We start from the raw sequence: 16,529 nt of genomic DNA, 5'->3' as shown, positions 1-16,529 counted from the left end.
ACTCACATATAGATTCTTTGAACTATGCTTATTTATTTGATCTTTTTATCAACTTAAGCATCAAAAATACTAAGTTTGTATGATCATTCGACCTAAAGAGTTCGTAGAGAGTGAGATGAAAAAGGAATAATCAACTTAAACGATTGCATGAAATCTTATTTAACCATCAAATTCTTGACAACATAAAAAAAAACGATTGCATGGAATTTTTCTTTAATTCTTTTAAGTATTTCTCCACCTTGTCAATTTTCTATTTTGTTATTTGAATATAAAAGGATGATCATATCGATCATATTTTTTAGATATCCATCATGAATAAAGAATTTGAATATGATTTATATTTAGATTTTTGCCCACTTTCGATATAAAAATAAATAAGATGCTAAATAAGTATTATAAATTATAAATCAACGTGATAATTGATACCTCCGACTAGTCGTGACATGTTATACGCTAATCATTGGGATGTCTCCTAAAACATAATAAGTGAGTTCATGTCTCACGTGATGCTTTCCTCCTTGCCATGGCTTTACAGCCAAACTTGTCCTTCTTCCATGGCTTTACAGCGAACACCTTCGTCTCCAAGCCGAAAGGAATTAAAACTCCACGGATGCAGGACGCAGAAAACGACGATGCTTGTGGCGGCTATGCTTCGCTGTCGCACCGTCGTTGTGCCGTGCCCTTCTTCATGTGCTCCATTGCAATGGAGTTTGCACGAGCGATGCAAGCCATATTAGATTCTCGATTAGTCGTCATCGGGTTCGAAATATTTGAGTCGAGATTGCGCTTTTATAAAATATAATATCGGGCAAGTTCTTTTTTTTTTTTTTTTCTCGAGAGAAACTCTAAGTTTTTAAAATTTACAAGCAATATTACTTTTTTTTACTTACTATCTGAAATACATTCAATTTTTTTAATTTTTAATATAAATTAATAAAAAAATATATTAATGACCCGATACAAAATATTATATGAAAGCCATCGTGGAAGATAAAAGGTCATCGTCATCCTTATTTGTCTATTCGCATAGCCAAAAATCCAAGATAAGTCAAGACTCCAAGATCAAATATAAAAGATAATTCCCGACTGTCACGGACTTAATTAGTTTTGCCTAAGTCGTGCGGCATCCTTGCATGTCCGTCCGCAAATGTCAACCTCCCCGAAACCTCCCATGGTTCTTTAGAACCTACAAAAGAGAAAACAGATTAGAGAAAACATCTCACTCGGGATCCACAAGCAAACATTCCAGGAAATACTTGATAGACAATGAAAATTACAAACAGACTTTACAAGCTCTGAAATGTTGCACAACAAAGAATCAAAATAGTCCACTACAAACCAAATATCTCTCACAAGTATCCACATGACACAACCTTTATTTACAAGCCTGAGAAGGTAACTAAACCTAACTAAATTTGGGCTTTTAAGTCTTCGACCATCCCTCTACATGCTGTGCAAAGCATGAACAAACAAAAAATACGGACATATATAAATATTACATCAAACATCCTGTTTAGAATTTTATCCGTGACATGATACTACATTGTTAGGCTTCCTTTTCAAGAAAAACCTATACAGCTATACCTAAAAAGGATCTTGGTGACTAACTTGAGTGTTAGAGGAATTAAGTTAGAAAATTTTATCTAATATCGATTTTAATGTAGGTGGGATATCGGGAATTCGACGCTTCCACCTTGAAACCATATTGGAACTACTTTGGAACAAAATCGAAACTACTTTGGAACCACATCAAATACTCTTGTACCCTTGAGTTTGAACTACATCAGGTTGACTCAAACGATTATAGAATGAATCGGTTTAATTATGATATTTTTATAATATATTTTTAGTAAAATCAGAAAAATATTAAACACATAGTAAAAATATTATGTTATAACATTTTTTATTTCCTTAATATTACTCAAAATAAAAAGACTATGTTATAATGTTTTTTAGTGTGTTATAGTATTTTTCTAATATTACTAAAAACTTTTGTTGAAAAAAATACTCTAAAAATATTATAAACATAATATTTTTATAAAATTTATAAAAAAAGACAACATCACCATTTTTAAGATTATTAAAATATTATAATATAATATTAAAAAAAATTATAATCGAATTGATTGATCTTATAAATCGATTCATAAAAAAAAATTCAGGTATTAGGAAAAAAGTCTCAGAATTCTGAAAATGAGAAGAAAAAAAAATCTAAAATAGAGTTTTTTTTTCTTCCGAAAATTCGCTCTAAAAATTAGTTTCTTTAATAAATCGAGAGAAAAAAAAAAGCGTGTAGATACTCTCTGATCATATAAATAAATGCCATTGAAGAAGGTCGCATTAATTTGGATTTGAAACCAACTCCGTTCACCTGAAAGCCTTCTCCCAACGTCTCCATCCTTTAATTTACTGCAGCCATTGATGAGCCTCTCGCCCCCACGCGGCAGGCAGGCGGTAACACCGCCCGAGCACAGCGTCGTACTGCGCAAGAGATGTACTCTTCGTCCTTTCTCCCGTTTCAAATCTTGCCAGCCCATCCATCATCCACTCTGGGTGCCGGCACCATCACCACAACTCCCCCGCCGCCGCCTCCACACAAATTGCGCCACCAACCCTTCCACCGCTCGCTGAATGAGAGGCTGGCGTTCGGTTACCGCCGGTGCAGCTGCTGTGACACGCACCGGTTCAAATTTCTTCACTGCGATGTCGCCTCGGTCCTCGCACTTTTTCCCCAGTCTTCACGTGACGACGTGACGCTCCCCTCTGGGCTTTTCTGAGCAGCTGCTCCCCATCCGCTCGACCTTTATGCTCCCCACCACCTACGGTACCAGGATCAGCTGCATGGACGCGGCCGTCGTGCAGGATTCTCCCTTGGTGGGTCTCTCTCTCCTGGCCGTAATGGTGGTGAATGCGAGGAGAAGGTGTTGACCCTGTCTTCGATCGAGACAGCTGATCCTTGGACCGTTCTGCCTTGGTTTGGCACGCTCACTGTAGCTCAGAATAAAGAGGCGGTGACAAGCAATGATGGAGTAGTAGTAGAAGAAGGCTTGCTGGGGGAGGAAAGGGAAAGGAAGACGGCATTCATTCCCTGCACAATGCAGAAGCCGTTGCTACTTCTGCTCTCCGCTGCGCTGCTCCTCTCGTGTGCTGCTGTTCCTGCGTCAGCCGCCGTGGTGGCCTCCGACGCCGCTGCTCTCCTGGCCTTCAAGGCCAAGGCCGACCCCAGTAACCGCCTGGCCTTCTTCCCCGCCGCCAACGACTCCTCCGACGACCACTGCCGTTGGCCCGGCGTCGGGTGCTCCGGTGACGGCAGGGTCGTGCGGCTCGTCCTCGAGGCCGCCGGTCTCCATGGCGCCTTCGCCAGCGGCACCCTCGACCGGCTCAACCAGCTCCGCGTCCTCAGCCTCAAGGCCAACTCCCTCGCCGGGCCCGTCCCCGACCTCTCCCGGCTGCTCAACCTCAAGGCCCTCTTCCTCGGCCGCAACCGCTTCGGCGGCTCCTTCCCGGCCTCCGTCCTCTCTCTGCACCGCCTCCGCACCCTCGATTTGTCCAACAACCACCTCTCCGGCCCGATCCCGCCGGCGCTCGCCGCGCTCGACCGGCTCTACGTCATCCGCCTCGAGTCCAATCGCTTCAGCGGCTCCATCCCGCCCTTCAACCAGTCCTCCCTTAAGAACTTCAATGTCTCCTACAATAACTTCTCCGGCGCAGTCCCGGTCACGGCCACATTGTCCTCGTTCGATGCCTCGGCGTTCTCCGGCAACCCAGGGCTGTGCGGCGAGGTCGTCAGGAAGGAGTGCGGCTCCCATTTCCTTTTCTTTCACCGTGGCGGAGGCGGCGGCAGCAGCAGCAGCAGCAGCAACGGCAGCGGCAATGGCTCACGCATCGCCCCGCCGCCGGTGAATACGCTGCGCGGGAAGCACGAGGAGATACTCCTCCCCGGCTCAGATTCGCCATCGCAGAAGATGCACAAAAGAGCCGTCGTCGCGATCGGGTTCTTGGCCGGCTCGCTCCTCGTGATCGGAATCTTCGGTGTCTCCCTGGTGATGCAGAAGCGGCGAAGGAAGATGAAGCAGGGGGAGATCCTGAGCCCGGTGAAGCACAACAACAATAACAACAACGGCGGCGTGGACGCCTCCCCGGAGCCGAACGTGGAGAGCTACAACCAGGAGATCGAGAGCGGGAACAACGAGCTCATAGCGGCAGCGGCGCTGGCTATGTCGGAGGAGAAGGTGAAGAAGCTGGCCAAGAGCGGGTGCTTGGTGTTCTGCGCCGGGGAGGCGCAGGTCTACAGCTTGGAGCAGCTAATGAAGGCGTCGGCGGAGATGTTGGGCAGGGGGAGCGTGGGGACGACGTACAAGGCGGTGCTGGATGAGAGGCTGATAGTGACTGTGAAGAGATTGGATGCGGCCAAGCTGGGGGCGACGGGGAAGGAGGCGTTCGAGCGGCACATGGACATGGTGGGGAGGCTCCGGCACCCGAACCTGGTGCCATTGCGGGCGTATTTCCAGGCCAAGGAAGAGAGGCTGCTGGTCTACGACTACCAGCCCAATGGCAGCCTTCACTCCCTTATTCATGGTATGGACTTTTCTTCTTTTCCTTGGTTTTCCATGAATTCAGCCCTTTGATCATTCTTTCACACTGTCACAATTCCGAAATCAGTGCTGTTCTTGATAATTGTTTTGAACTGAAACTGATCCAATCTGTTGGGAAAGCTTCCAATCTGTATATTCGACACCGAACCATGTAGGATTACAACTTGCTCTGATACCACAACAAATATTTTTGATCGAAGACTGCAAATCTCAGAAGCTTAAGATATTAGGAATGGGCATGGTCTAACAGTTCGTCATTCTTCTTGTTCTGTATCACATCTCAGCTCATATTGAATTGGTTCTTAAATAGTAGCGAAAGTTATCATGGATAATGGTACTTGTAAGAAACAGAATTGAGGAAAGAGGAATCATCAAGTTATCAAGTGTGCCGTTTGCATTGTTTTCTATGCTTTAGGTGAAAAGAAGGAAAACATAAACTAGGATTCCAGCTTGGTCTAACACCATAATAAGCATTTTTGATTGAATGCTGCTAATCTCAAAAGCTTAAGCTATTAGAAAAGGGCACAATCTAACAGTTGTCATTCTTCTTATTCTGCGGTACATCTTATGACAGATAATGGTACTTGCAAGAAACAGAATTGAAGAAACAGGAATCATCGAGTAACCAAATGTGCTTTTTGTATTATTATCTATGCTTTATGTGAAAAGAAAGCAAAACAGAAACTATATGAAACAGGCCAAGTTTTAGAAGTGTTATGGGAAGAAGTCGTTGACGTCCTGATTAGCCCGACGTGGTCTTGACCCGTATGGGTAGGGTTGTCTGAGGTGGAAACGTCGAGCTCCTGAGGCTTGCCAGAATGTCAACAACTTCTTCCCGTAATAAGAAGCATTTCAAATATTTTGGCAGGAAAATAAAACTTGATCTGCTGTTTTTCCTGCTTGAGATTTGTTATTGTAAATTCATGTCTGGTAGGTTATGTATGTCACTCGATATGCGATCACAACACATTTATGTGACCTATCACTGGGTAAATAGAATCTTGAAACTAAAGGTTTATCTTGAATTATCATGATTAATTGGAGAGGAAAATTACATGATAAATAACTAGAAAGTCTATCTTCGAACATGATTTTTAATCAGAGAGATGGTGTATGTCTTTCAATATTTCTCATGTGAACTCCCCCATCAACTCCTACAGGTTGTGTTGGCTATGTGTTCACATGGTATACATATCAAGTGTTGGTAGCTTCTTATATGCACATGTTTAATCCTCTACATTAGCACTACATTTGACACGATGGCTTCGTCGATTGACCACAAGAGTTATTTGTGTGTTTGTGCCTTATATCATTCGTTAATTTCCTTGCTGCATCATGCACTTGACAAATACTTGCATTTGCAGTATTATGCTAACAATATGTCATTCAGTCAAAATCAAGATGTTATATTTTACTAAATCTTCTAAATTGGTACATGCGCATAGCAAGGAAAGATGAATACGAAGATTGCTAATTCACCCAATTTTGAGTTAGCAATTGTGAAGCTAGTTAACTTATTATTAAATGACAATGAATAAAAAATTTGAGTTGCGGATAACAATAGTAATTGCATAAATCACTATTGCAATTCATTTTCATTTCCCTAATGAATTAATTAGCCATCAGTTGATTTGTATCTGCTGGTTCTCATTTCACTTAAATTATTTGTTTTTGTTGTCCTAACGTTTCGCTATAGGCTCAAGATCCACACGGCCGAAGCCCCTTCACTGGACCTCATGCCTAAAGATCGCGGAAGATGTTGCACAAGGCCTTGCATACGTCCACCAAGCCTCTCGATTAGTGCATGGCAACATTAAATCGTCCAACGTCCTTCTCGGTTCCGAGTTTGAGGCTTGCCTGGCCGACAACTGTCTCTCCTTCCTTGTGGAACCATCGGAGAGCCAAGACAGCTCAGGATACCGAGCTCCCGAAACCAGAAAATCTAATGACCAGCTAACCGTGAGATCAGACATCTATGCATTTGGTGTGTTACTGCTGGAGCTCCTCACCGGGAAACCTCCTTTGCAACAGCCACTCCTAATGGCAACCGATCTGCCTGCCTGGGTTCGATCAACAAGAGAAGATGGAGCGGATGATGAACGCCTGATGATGATCATCGACATCGCCGCAGCCTGTGTTCAGCTTTCCCCAGATAGTCGGCCAACCACATGGCAGGTACTGAAAATGATTCAGGAAGTGAAGGAGGCCGACACAGGCGACAACGATAGTGATTCAGCATCACTTTCCTAGATCCAGAACAGATGCCCATATCTTGTGGTCTTTGTTCATGGAATCTTTTTTCTATCATAGGGATAGATGTACCGTCAAACCATACATGCCAGAGGATGTGCTAAAAGATCATTTAGTAGTGTTATGGCTGTTTGCTTGAAGTCTCTCTTCTGTGGTTCTCAGGAGAAGAGCCCCAAGTCCGGTGGCAGGGTTCCTTGGAGATACTGCTCAGAAGTCCATTTCTCTTGTACCATATCAGCAGTATCAGCCAAACCAGTGGTGTAAAAGGTATTAGCTACAGTCAGGTTAAATAAAGATCAGATTGGGACTCTTCAGAGGGTGCAAAAGAGATTATAATTATTGTTAGCTTGGTAAAATAATCCTGTGGAAGTCTCAAATCATATATAATCTCTTAAACTTTCGAGGTTGGATTATTTTTATTTTTAATTTTATTAAAGATAAATAGTAAAGGATTAATTATATATTATCTATTATAATTAGTTATTTTTAGTATTTTGATTTTTATATTTTTAAAAATTATATCAAAATTTTTTTATTTATGAAAGTAAAATATTGATCTTTATATAAGATTAAAAATTAATTTTATTGAAGTAAATATTAAAGATGTCTAATTATCGAAGATAATTTATAATTAGTCCATAGTAAAGATATGATTCAATTTTTAAATTTTATGATAATCTATTATTATCTTTTTTTTTAATTTTTAATGCACTTCAAATAATATTCGTTTAATTCGTTTGTTTTTATGAGTATTAGTAACCCAATCAAAATCTTCATCGGTATATATATCGGAACAATGATCAAATCCAAGCAATCATATCAGCCCACAGGGGCACATATAGCCGTTAACCGTCGCTCACCTTCCTTTCATCCCCGCGAACTGCGCAAGCAGCTCGTCAGCCATATCCGTGCTCGAGTTGTCCAGAGATCGGTTGACGACCGGAGTGGTTGCCTCCTCCACCGGATGAGCCCCGTCGTGCTCCTTCTGCGAAGTTTCTGCGGCCGCACTGCTGCCGCTCTTCCCCTCCGACTCGGTTGCCTTCGGCGGAGGGTCGGGAGGATTGGCCTCCTGCAGCTGGAGAGCGTACTCGAGGTTCCACAGCACGTCGCCCATGGACAGCCTGTCCACCCCGTACTCCGCCAAGCACTTCTCCGCGGCCTCCACGAACTTGCTAAGGGAGTCCTTGTTGATGGTGCCGGCGATGTTATGGTCGATGATCTTCTCGATCAGGCCTTTCCGCTTCCACTGCAGCGCCCATTCCGCCAGGTTAACTTGCTCCCGCGGCAGCGCCGGGTTGAGGGCCGGCCGCGCGCAGAGGGTCTCGAGCAGCACCACCCCGAAGGAGTACACGTCCGACTTATCCGTCAGCTGCTGGCACCTGAAGTACTCGGGGTCGAGGTAGCCGAAGCTGCCCTTCACGGCGGTGCTGACGTGCGTCTGGTTCATCCCTGGCGCGTCCTTGGAGAGGCCGAAGTCCGACACCTTGGCCACGAAGTTCTCGTCGAGGAGGATGTTGGTGGTCTTGACGTCGCGGTGGATGATCCCCTGCGCGGTGCCGGTGTGGAGGTAGTGCAGCCCGCGCGCGGCCCCGATGCAGATCTCTAGCCTCTGCTTCCACGACAGAGGAGGGAGGTCGTTGCCGTAGATGTGATCCCGGAAAGGCCCGTTCGCCATGTACTCGTACACCAGGATCATCTCCGAGTTCTCGTCGCAGTAGCCGATCAGCGACACCAGGTGGCGGTGGCGGAGCTTGGACAGCATCTGGATCTCCGTCTGGAACTCGTTGATGCCCTGCTCTGACTGCGGGTTTCCTCGCTTGACCGCCACCTTCGTCCCGTCCTCCAGCTCGCCAAGGTACACGTTCCCGAAGCCTCCCACGCCGATCACAGCTTTCTCGTCGAAGTTCTTCGTCGCTGCCTGCAGCTCGGACAGGGAGAGGTACCGGCCGAACCCCATTGTCGAGGAGAAGGTGTGGCCGCTCCTGTTCGAACCGTAGGCCGATCCCCCCTTGCTTGTCATGAAGGTGGAGTTACCTGTGTGCACCGGGAGGAGCCACGAAGAGAAGCTGTTCCTTCTCTCCCAGTCGTGGGGTCTCTTGGACCACTTCACAACCATCGCACCGAGGCCGGCGAAGGCGCCAAACATCATGGCGAACCCGACGGCGGCTACAACTCGCTTCGAGCTGCCACCGCCGTCGGCCCTCGAACCATCGATTCCAAACTCGCCGTCCAAGCTCCCCACCGAGCTGCTCATCTTAAGAATCTCCACGCCGTTGAGCAACGCGTCGATGGTACCGGTGTCCTCCTTCATGGGACCGATCTGGACGGTGATTCGGTCCGTGGCCACCGAGGCGTTGAGCACGAAGTCTTTGTAGTAAGGCATGGCGAGGCCGGAGGTGACGGTGGATAGGTCGAGCCCTGATATGGCCATCATCCCGTTGATGTACACGTTGAAGTAGAGGCTGTTGAGCGCCTTGCTGATGATGTCGCAGAAGTGTAATCGAACCAAGTAGCCGAACGTGGAGTCGACGTCGAAGGACCAGGTGACGTTGAAGTTGGCGTCCTCCACGCCGGCGTCGGCCATCTTGACGGCGGTGGCGTACACCGAGTTCGGCGCGATCAGGGGTGAGGTTCCCTCCGGATACTTGATGATGCCAGGGGACACGGACACGTTCTTGGCGGTGGGCGGCGACTTCAGGAAGGACGCGTCTTGCTCCCAAGCGCGCCCGAGCGTGTCGTTGGCGGAGGTGATGGCCGGTCCGCCGACATTGACCCGGTAAGCCACCTGGTAGGCGTACAGCGAGAGCCCGGCTGCCTCCCCGACGGGCGAGACAGTGGAGGCCGTGTCAGGGATCAGCGCGTCGGGGGCGGAGACGACCTCGATACCGTTGATGAAGGCGACGGATTTGCGGAGAGGGGAGAAGTGGATGGTGAGGTGCGGGGAGGTGGCGTTGACGAGGTACTCCTTCAGCACCCACTTGGAGGGGTCGTTGACGGTGAAGCTGTGGAGGAGGACGAGGTCATCGGTGGAGACAGAGAAGACGGCGCCGGTGAGGTCGAAGTCGGTGTTGTTGACGGGGAAGAAATGAAGGCGAATCCAGTGCCAGCCGGGGTGGGCGAGGGTGAAGCTGTAGGCGGTGTCGTCGTGGAAGATCCTGGCGGACAGGTAGAGCGGGGAAGGGACGCCGGGCACGGCGGTGACCGAGACGTGGACATCGTCGGTGGCGGACAAGTAAGGAGACGACTGGGCGTCGGTCTTGAACAGGCGGCCGTCGGGCATAGTGATAGCGGAGGCTCCGCCGCAGTCGATCAGGAAGTTGTCTGAGGGGGTGAAGGAGACGGCGGACGTCTGTTGTTGGGCGGAGGCCGACGCCGCCAAGGCCATGAAGAGGAGGAGGAAGACGAACCGACGATCCATGCTCATTGGGATCATGGTCATCTCAGCCGCTTCTTGTTCGATCTCCCACTACGCCATGGAGGAGGTGAAGGATTGGTTGGCGAGTCGAAGTGTCTCCTCCCTCACGGCCTTTCCGGTCCCGGAAGGGGGGGGCTCGGGAAGGTGGAGGAAAGGGAGGAGGAGGAAGAGGAGGAAGATATACGGATGTAATTGTAATGGGACCGAGAAATCAGGGCCTCTGCATTTGTTGCATGGCCAGCTGCAAATCTTGGGCCGGTTTTTGACCTCCATGCTATTTGTGGTGGCCGGAAGACCGGGTCAAGCCGCAGAGAAGAACCCGGCGGCACCTTTCTCTCCTCTCAACTTCTTCCTCCTCCTCCTCCACCTCCTCCCCCTCCACCTCTTTCTGTTGGCAAAAGATGGCATGAAACCGATGCATGCTGGTAGTACCTTCAAAGAATTGTGTACTCTACGATGAACTTATGGATCGAGTTGATCACCAAACATATTACTTTTGTTTTGTGATTGGCATGGAGTTGGAGATATATTTAGAACAAAAGGAAAGATTGATACACTTGCATTAATTTAATCTTAAGATCGCACAAAAAAGTTGATTTATCAACTTAATAAATTAAAAAAAGGTGTTTCAAAATATTTATATTAACTTAATTATAAATTATGTCGGATTAAATCACTATCGTGTCTAACTTTTATATCCTTATAATTGTGTTAAAAATATGTTTATAAATGCAAACGTTTATGCAGACATGTTGAGACACTGTGATTTATTTAAATTAGACCATAATTGCAGATATTTTGAGGAAAGTAAGGCCGATATATATATATATATATATATATATATATATATATATATATATATATATATATATATATATCGTGATAAAGATGAGATAAAGGCGGACGCTTTATCCCCGTCCCTTGCGCCTTCTGCTCAGGTCAGCTTAAAGAAATCTCCGCTTCCGCCGCCGCCGTCTCCTCGTCGTCCTCCTCCTCTCCTCTCCTAGGCCATCCTACCGGACAATTCGAAACAAACTACGCAAGTCCGAGAAATATGCATGCCTTAGCAGCGCTTCCTTCCTGCCCGCGGCACCAACCCGCTCTCACCCTCGATCTCATGAGGACGACAACGACGACAACGGGTTGGTGCGGGGGGCGACCCGCTCCTTGCCTCCCTTGCAACCGCCGGTCTCCCTCGTCCCTCCATGTCGCGCTCTGCCGGAGGCCTTCCGACCATGTACGACGCATCTTTCTCCTCCCGTTTCCACCCTCGCCCCATTCCCTCTCTGAGCTGCTCTTCTCTCCCCCATCTCACGCGAGAACGCATGGTCCCAAGAACTTTATTGGAAGGAAAAGAAAGAAAATGAGAGCTAGTTTACTGTATATATGCCTTCTGATGATTGACTGTTTGCGTGTTCTCATGCAGGAAGTGGGTGCGGGTGATGCGGACGACGTGTTCGACGATTTGTTCAAGAAGTACGGGAAGGTGGTATACAAAAGCGGCGACCAAAAGCGGCCTGCCGCAGAGGCAGATGATGATTCCGAGAGCTTGTCTTGTAAGCCCACCCCATAACTGTGCTTAGAAGCTGCGTAAATTGTCCCCAGTGTTCCTCACAATGTCAAGAACAGGGGATCATTATTTGGAAGGGGATAAAAACAAGAACTTTACTTGCTAGGAAGTCATATAATTGCTAAAACTATCACATCTCATGAGAATGTATGAGTAAGGTAGCAAAGTTTTCCTAGTAATAGCATAACAGGATGCGGGGGAGCAGGTCTGGGCCAGAGCTATCACAAGCATTAATATTGTGGTGGTAAAATTGAGGCTTACTGCAGAACATTGCTATGGTTACCACAAAATGTTGTTTTTGTGGGTAGGTATAAGAGGACATGTTTTGAAGTTTCTTATTTGAAACCACCTGTTAGGCCTAAAATATTATTATTATTATTTCATAATATCTTTCACATGATATGAGATCATCCTGAAATGACATCACACAATGTAGTATTGTGATCCAATTGCCGTGGACTCTCACATTACGCCCACAAGCTTTTTGAGATACATGCCCAGGACATTTCAAAACTGTACTCTTTGTGAAGTGACAGATGGATATGTAATTCCTTTTTATTGTTTGGTACATATTATCTTGAACTGAATTCAACAAAGAAATTGTGGAAGCGAATCATAGAATTTTTAATGCCATGTTTTTTACAATAAATATGTGGATGAATCGGCATTGATGAGGTAAATGTGTTTTGTAGTTGCGGTCACACTAGCCAAAGTTGCAAATGAGGTCAAAGCTGCTGATATCCGTGTTCTCTTTGTGAAGCCTCTGGTTTACTGGACTCGATTTTTTATCATCGTCACAGCCTTTTCTCGGCCACAAATTGACGCAATTGGGTACTTATTTTGCTCCTAGAATACTTGCAACTTCTGTTTTAGCTGAGTGTTGCACTATACAATTTGCTCTTCAAAGCATATATATTAACAATTAAAGTAAATTTAGTTAGCCTTGCTTATCCAATCTGTAGCTCCTCTGCAGAAGGTAAATTTTGCTGTCTAAGCCTTTTTCTTGGTGTCTTGTATTCTAGGTCAAAGATACGAGACACAGCTGAAAAGCAATTTAACAAAATTGCATCTGGTGATACCAAGCCCAACTCATGGACCTTACTAGACTTTGGTAAGTCTGTTGCACTGATTTATGCCATTTGAGGTGTTTTAACTTCCGGTATGTGTTGGGGGTACATACTAACCAACCAAATTGAGTTGGCTTTGGTAAATTCTGAATTGCTTGCCAAGCCTTTTTACCTCTGTTCTTGATATATGTCTTTGTTTTGCAATGCACTTGAAAGCAGACACTGATTGACACGTACATTGTTGAGTGGATTATTTTTTATCATCTATTGATTTTTTTCACTGTTAGCTACCGGAATCCTTCTCTCTCTCTTCCTTTCTTTTCGAGAGATGGTTCTTTTCTTACTCACAGATCTTCTCACTACACACGCAGGTGATGTGGTAGTTCATATATTTCTTCCGCAGCAGCGAGCTTATTACAACTTGGAAGAATTTTATGGCAACGCTACACCTATTGAGCTGCCTTTTGACAATCAATCCCCATTCCGTAGCTAATACAATCAGCATCACTTGAAATGGTTGGTAATCTATGGAGGGAAGCAAACCCCTTGCGCTGAAAAAATCACATCTTCTTGTCAGCCACTTGTGCCTCCTTCAAGAAGAGAGATTTATAACGTCACACTTTTGATGAACTAAAATAGATCGCTGGAAGTTGTCTCTTGGTTGCAGAGGTTGCTGGAGCATATCTTTGGCAACCATGTTACCTATGTCGGATGATTCATCAAGATCAAATGTATCTCAGTAAGATATTCCCTCAGATGTGTAGGGAGGCAGCTTTATGAATCTGGAATGTTAATTGTGTGTTTTGGAAAACTTCATATGCTGCCTATGGAAAATTTCTCAGCATTCAATTCTATAACAATAGGGGCTGAGATAAATCCAGGAGGGGATCAACCTTGATCCAGTTGTACTGCATCGATTTGTTTCTGTGGCATGACAAGCTGTTTAAACAAACCATTTGGCTGCTGAGATCTAGAATTAATATCGTAAACTTTGTTCTGCATGTATGGTAAGTGGATTGTGTGAATAACCTGCTCCTTTATGCACTAAAGTGCGGATCATTATTGTTTATGACAAAGGTAGTACCTGAAACTGGGTAGCTATTTGAACCTGAAAATTCCAGTATCCTTTTTTTGATAATTATTTTCTAGAAAAAAACAGGAGAAGTTATTCTTCTCTCTATATTATTGTTCTTATAAGAAAAAGGTTACCATGGAGGACTACCTAACATTACCAACTCCATACTGGTGACATCCACAAAACAATCATATGTCTTCTCATATCGTTCAGACTTGAATCGAATAACAAAAATGTTCAGTGACATATTTTCATCAGCTTCTTTATGATGTTGTTTGTTTAAATGTTAATGGAATCTCCTTTGTTCCTGATCTGGTACTTGTTCCTGCCTCCACAGGATTTTCCTTCTCCGGCTGGAGATCATCCAAGTAACTTTGGAATGTTTGGTTCATCTTCAAACTCGATCTAATTGGTGAACATGCTCATTCTCAATCTAATTGATGGGTTTCAAGAATTCTTTTTCCTGTAAGTTTAGTTCACTAACGAGCCTTGCTTTCTTTCTATCTAGATATTAATTTGTTCCCTGTCTCATGTAGGTTTGACAGAATAGCCATGGAGAGATTACTGGAGAACTGATCCAGAAGTCAATGCTAGTCAACACTACACGGCAAATCAGGTGGAAGAAGGTCGTCGCAGAAGAACAAGTCTCTGCACATCGACATCATCATCATCATCCCTTCAGTCATCAATCCTAGCCATTACGCACAGATTAGAACTCTGTCATGTCTTCATCTCGTGCACTGATTTCTTGAGAACCAGCAAGCACCAGAAAAATCGAAGTTCAACGAAAGGAGCCTCAAATACAATATCTGAAAACAAGCATACAGATTCATGATCATGCTCCATGTGTTCACGAAGCTACATCTGGTCTTCGACACGGGGGAAGATGGCGGGCGAAGAACACTAGACCGGGAGCAGCTTGTGGGAAGGCTTGTTGAACCCAAAAGGACCGCAAGCCACAGAGTAACACCCAATCTTCCTCTTCCACCTCTTGAGGAGCAGGAGCGTCGCCCCACCCCACTGCAGCACAACTGCAAGCCTGGTCTTGAGAGAGGCCTGGTGCTCCCGCGACGCCGCTGCTTCCTTCTGGTAACCCTCCCTTTCCTCTTCTTCCTTCTCTTCTCCCCACTGAAGCGGGTAGCTCCGCAGGAACGCCCTCCTGTTGCTGTAGTCCTCGTCCCTGAAGCTCCTTGTCCTGATTCCATCCTCCATTGTCTCCGCAGAAGGGTGAGGAAGACGGCGAAGGCGAGTCCTCGGCATAAATGGGTGCGGTTTGGTAAGTTTTACATATCGAACCTTGAAGTTTTCTTTATTCCATTGTCTTTACGTTTCAGTCCTTACACTTAACATAATTACAATCGACCCTCGTCCTATGGTCATTTATAATTCGACACCTCTATTTTTTGTTATATTATGTGTAGGCCTTACTAAAAATATATTAATATGAAAATGAAGAATAATTTAACTGAACATAAAAAATCATCTTTAAAAATTATTTGTCAAGATGACCATTGGAAATAAATGGCTAGGATCGAACTATAATTTTGTGAAATATACATTAAACATGAGAAGGAGCATTCTCCTTCTCAAGTTGATGTAATAATGCAAGAGGAGATGACATAGGGAAAGTGTAGAATAAAGCTAACCTTGGAGACAGTGATGGTGAGTGGAAGATGAGTAAAGGAAACATGAAAAAGTAGAAGGAATTAGATAGAAGAATAAATCTTTTACTTGTCCAATAAAAATGATATTAAGACTTGAAAGCTCTACAAAGCGACCTATTGAGGTTAGTACACAAAATATGTACTGAGGAGATGGAATATTTTAAGACTATATTTTCTATAATAAAGAGTGTAAGAAAAATTTACAATTTGTTTGTATTTCTAATGCTTCAGATTTCACAGAATCTTCAAATATTTTATATTCATGAGTTGTGAAACGGATGGAATTAAAGGAGGAAATGAACCGTAAAAGGATGTCATTGAGTTGCGTGAATCATATGAATTTTGGAGTCCAACGCAAAGGGAAAAAGCTTGAAAGAGAAGGGTTGGGTTACTTTTATGGCACTATACGCTTTCAACTTTACACATAGGAAGTGGATTTGATGCTGATGAGCATGCAAAGACGACAAGGCTGAGTGCATAAATGATTCATTATTTTATTGAGCTGACGATGGAGTTTGTGCAGAAGGACATGAGATGTAATAAGAAATATATACAATAAAAGATATGGTTGTGAAATGCTTCTTTGTCGCGATCTCATGAAATTTGATAACCAAACTATAAAAAGAATATAAACTCTGGAATGGTTGATGGAAAAATATGTTGATATCTAATAAAAAATTTATCTAACAGTTGATACAATCTCATTCAAGTCATCCGGCTAATAGAGAAAAAGAAACTTCTTTTTCGTTTATTATGATAAGAAAAATAATCATAAACTTTATTATCTTCTTTATGACAAGGAAGATAATTTGAAACTTTATTCGCTTCTTTTATGACAATGAAGATAATTTTAAATCTTTTTTTTCTTTTATGACAAAGAATGATATCACAAA

General features: G+C 44.5%; 3 protein-coding genes across 3 annotated transcripts; 2 read left to right on the top strand and 1 right to left on the bottom strand.

The window, feature by feature from the left end:
• Window positions 1-2,864: 2,864 nt before the first annotated feature.
• On the top strand, window positions 2,865-7,190 carry LOC103981053 (probable inactive receptor kinase At5g67200). Its single transcript, XM_009397637.3, has 2 exons — window positions 2,865-4,578; window positions 6,292-7,190. The coding sequence occupies exons 1-2, from the start codon at window positions 3,096-3,098 to the stop codon at window positions 6,843-6,845; spliced, it is 2,037 nt and encodes a 678-aa protein (XP_009395912.2). The 5' UTR covers window positions 2,865-3,095; the 3' UTR covers window positions 6,846-7,190.
• A 418-nt stretch (window positions 7,191-7,608) lies between these two features.
• On the bottom strand, window positions 7,609-10,451 carry LOC135645115 (probable receptor-like protein kinase At4g39110). The gene has a single exon (XM_065163197.1). It carries the CDS (start codon window positions 10,282-10,284, stop codon window positions 7,702-7,704), a length of 2,583 nt encoding a protein of 860 aa, XP_065019269.1. The 5' UTR covers window positions 10,285-10,451; the 3' UTR covers window positions 7,609-7,701.
• Window positions 10,452-11,149: 698 nt separating this feature from the next.
• On the top strand, window positions 11,150-13,898 carry LOC135645108 (protein Iojap, chloroplastic-like). The gene is made up of 5 exons (XM_065163192.1): window positions 11,150-11,497; window positions 11,687-11,816; window positions 12,523-12,661; window positions 12,853-12,941; window positions 13,269-13,898. Exons 1-5 carry the CDS (start codon window positions 11,315-11,317, stop codon window positions 13,388-13,390), a joined length of 663 nt encoding a protein of 220 aa, XP_065019264.1. The 5' UTR covers window positions 11,150-11,314; the 3' UTR covers window positions 13,391-13,898.
• Window positions 13,899-16,529: the final 2,631 nt, after the last annotated feature.

Source organism: Musa acuminata, chromosome BXJ1-4, assembly GCF_036884655.1.
Source record: "Musa acuminata AAA Group cultivar baxijiao chromosome BXJ1-4, Cavendish_Baxijiao_AAA, whole genome shotgun sequence".
NCBI classification, from domain to species: Eukaryota; Viridiplantae; Streptophyta; class Magnoliopsida; order Zingiberales; family Musaceae; genus Musa; species Musa acuminata.
This window is presented reverse-complemented; position numbering and strand designations above follow the sequence as displayed.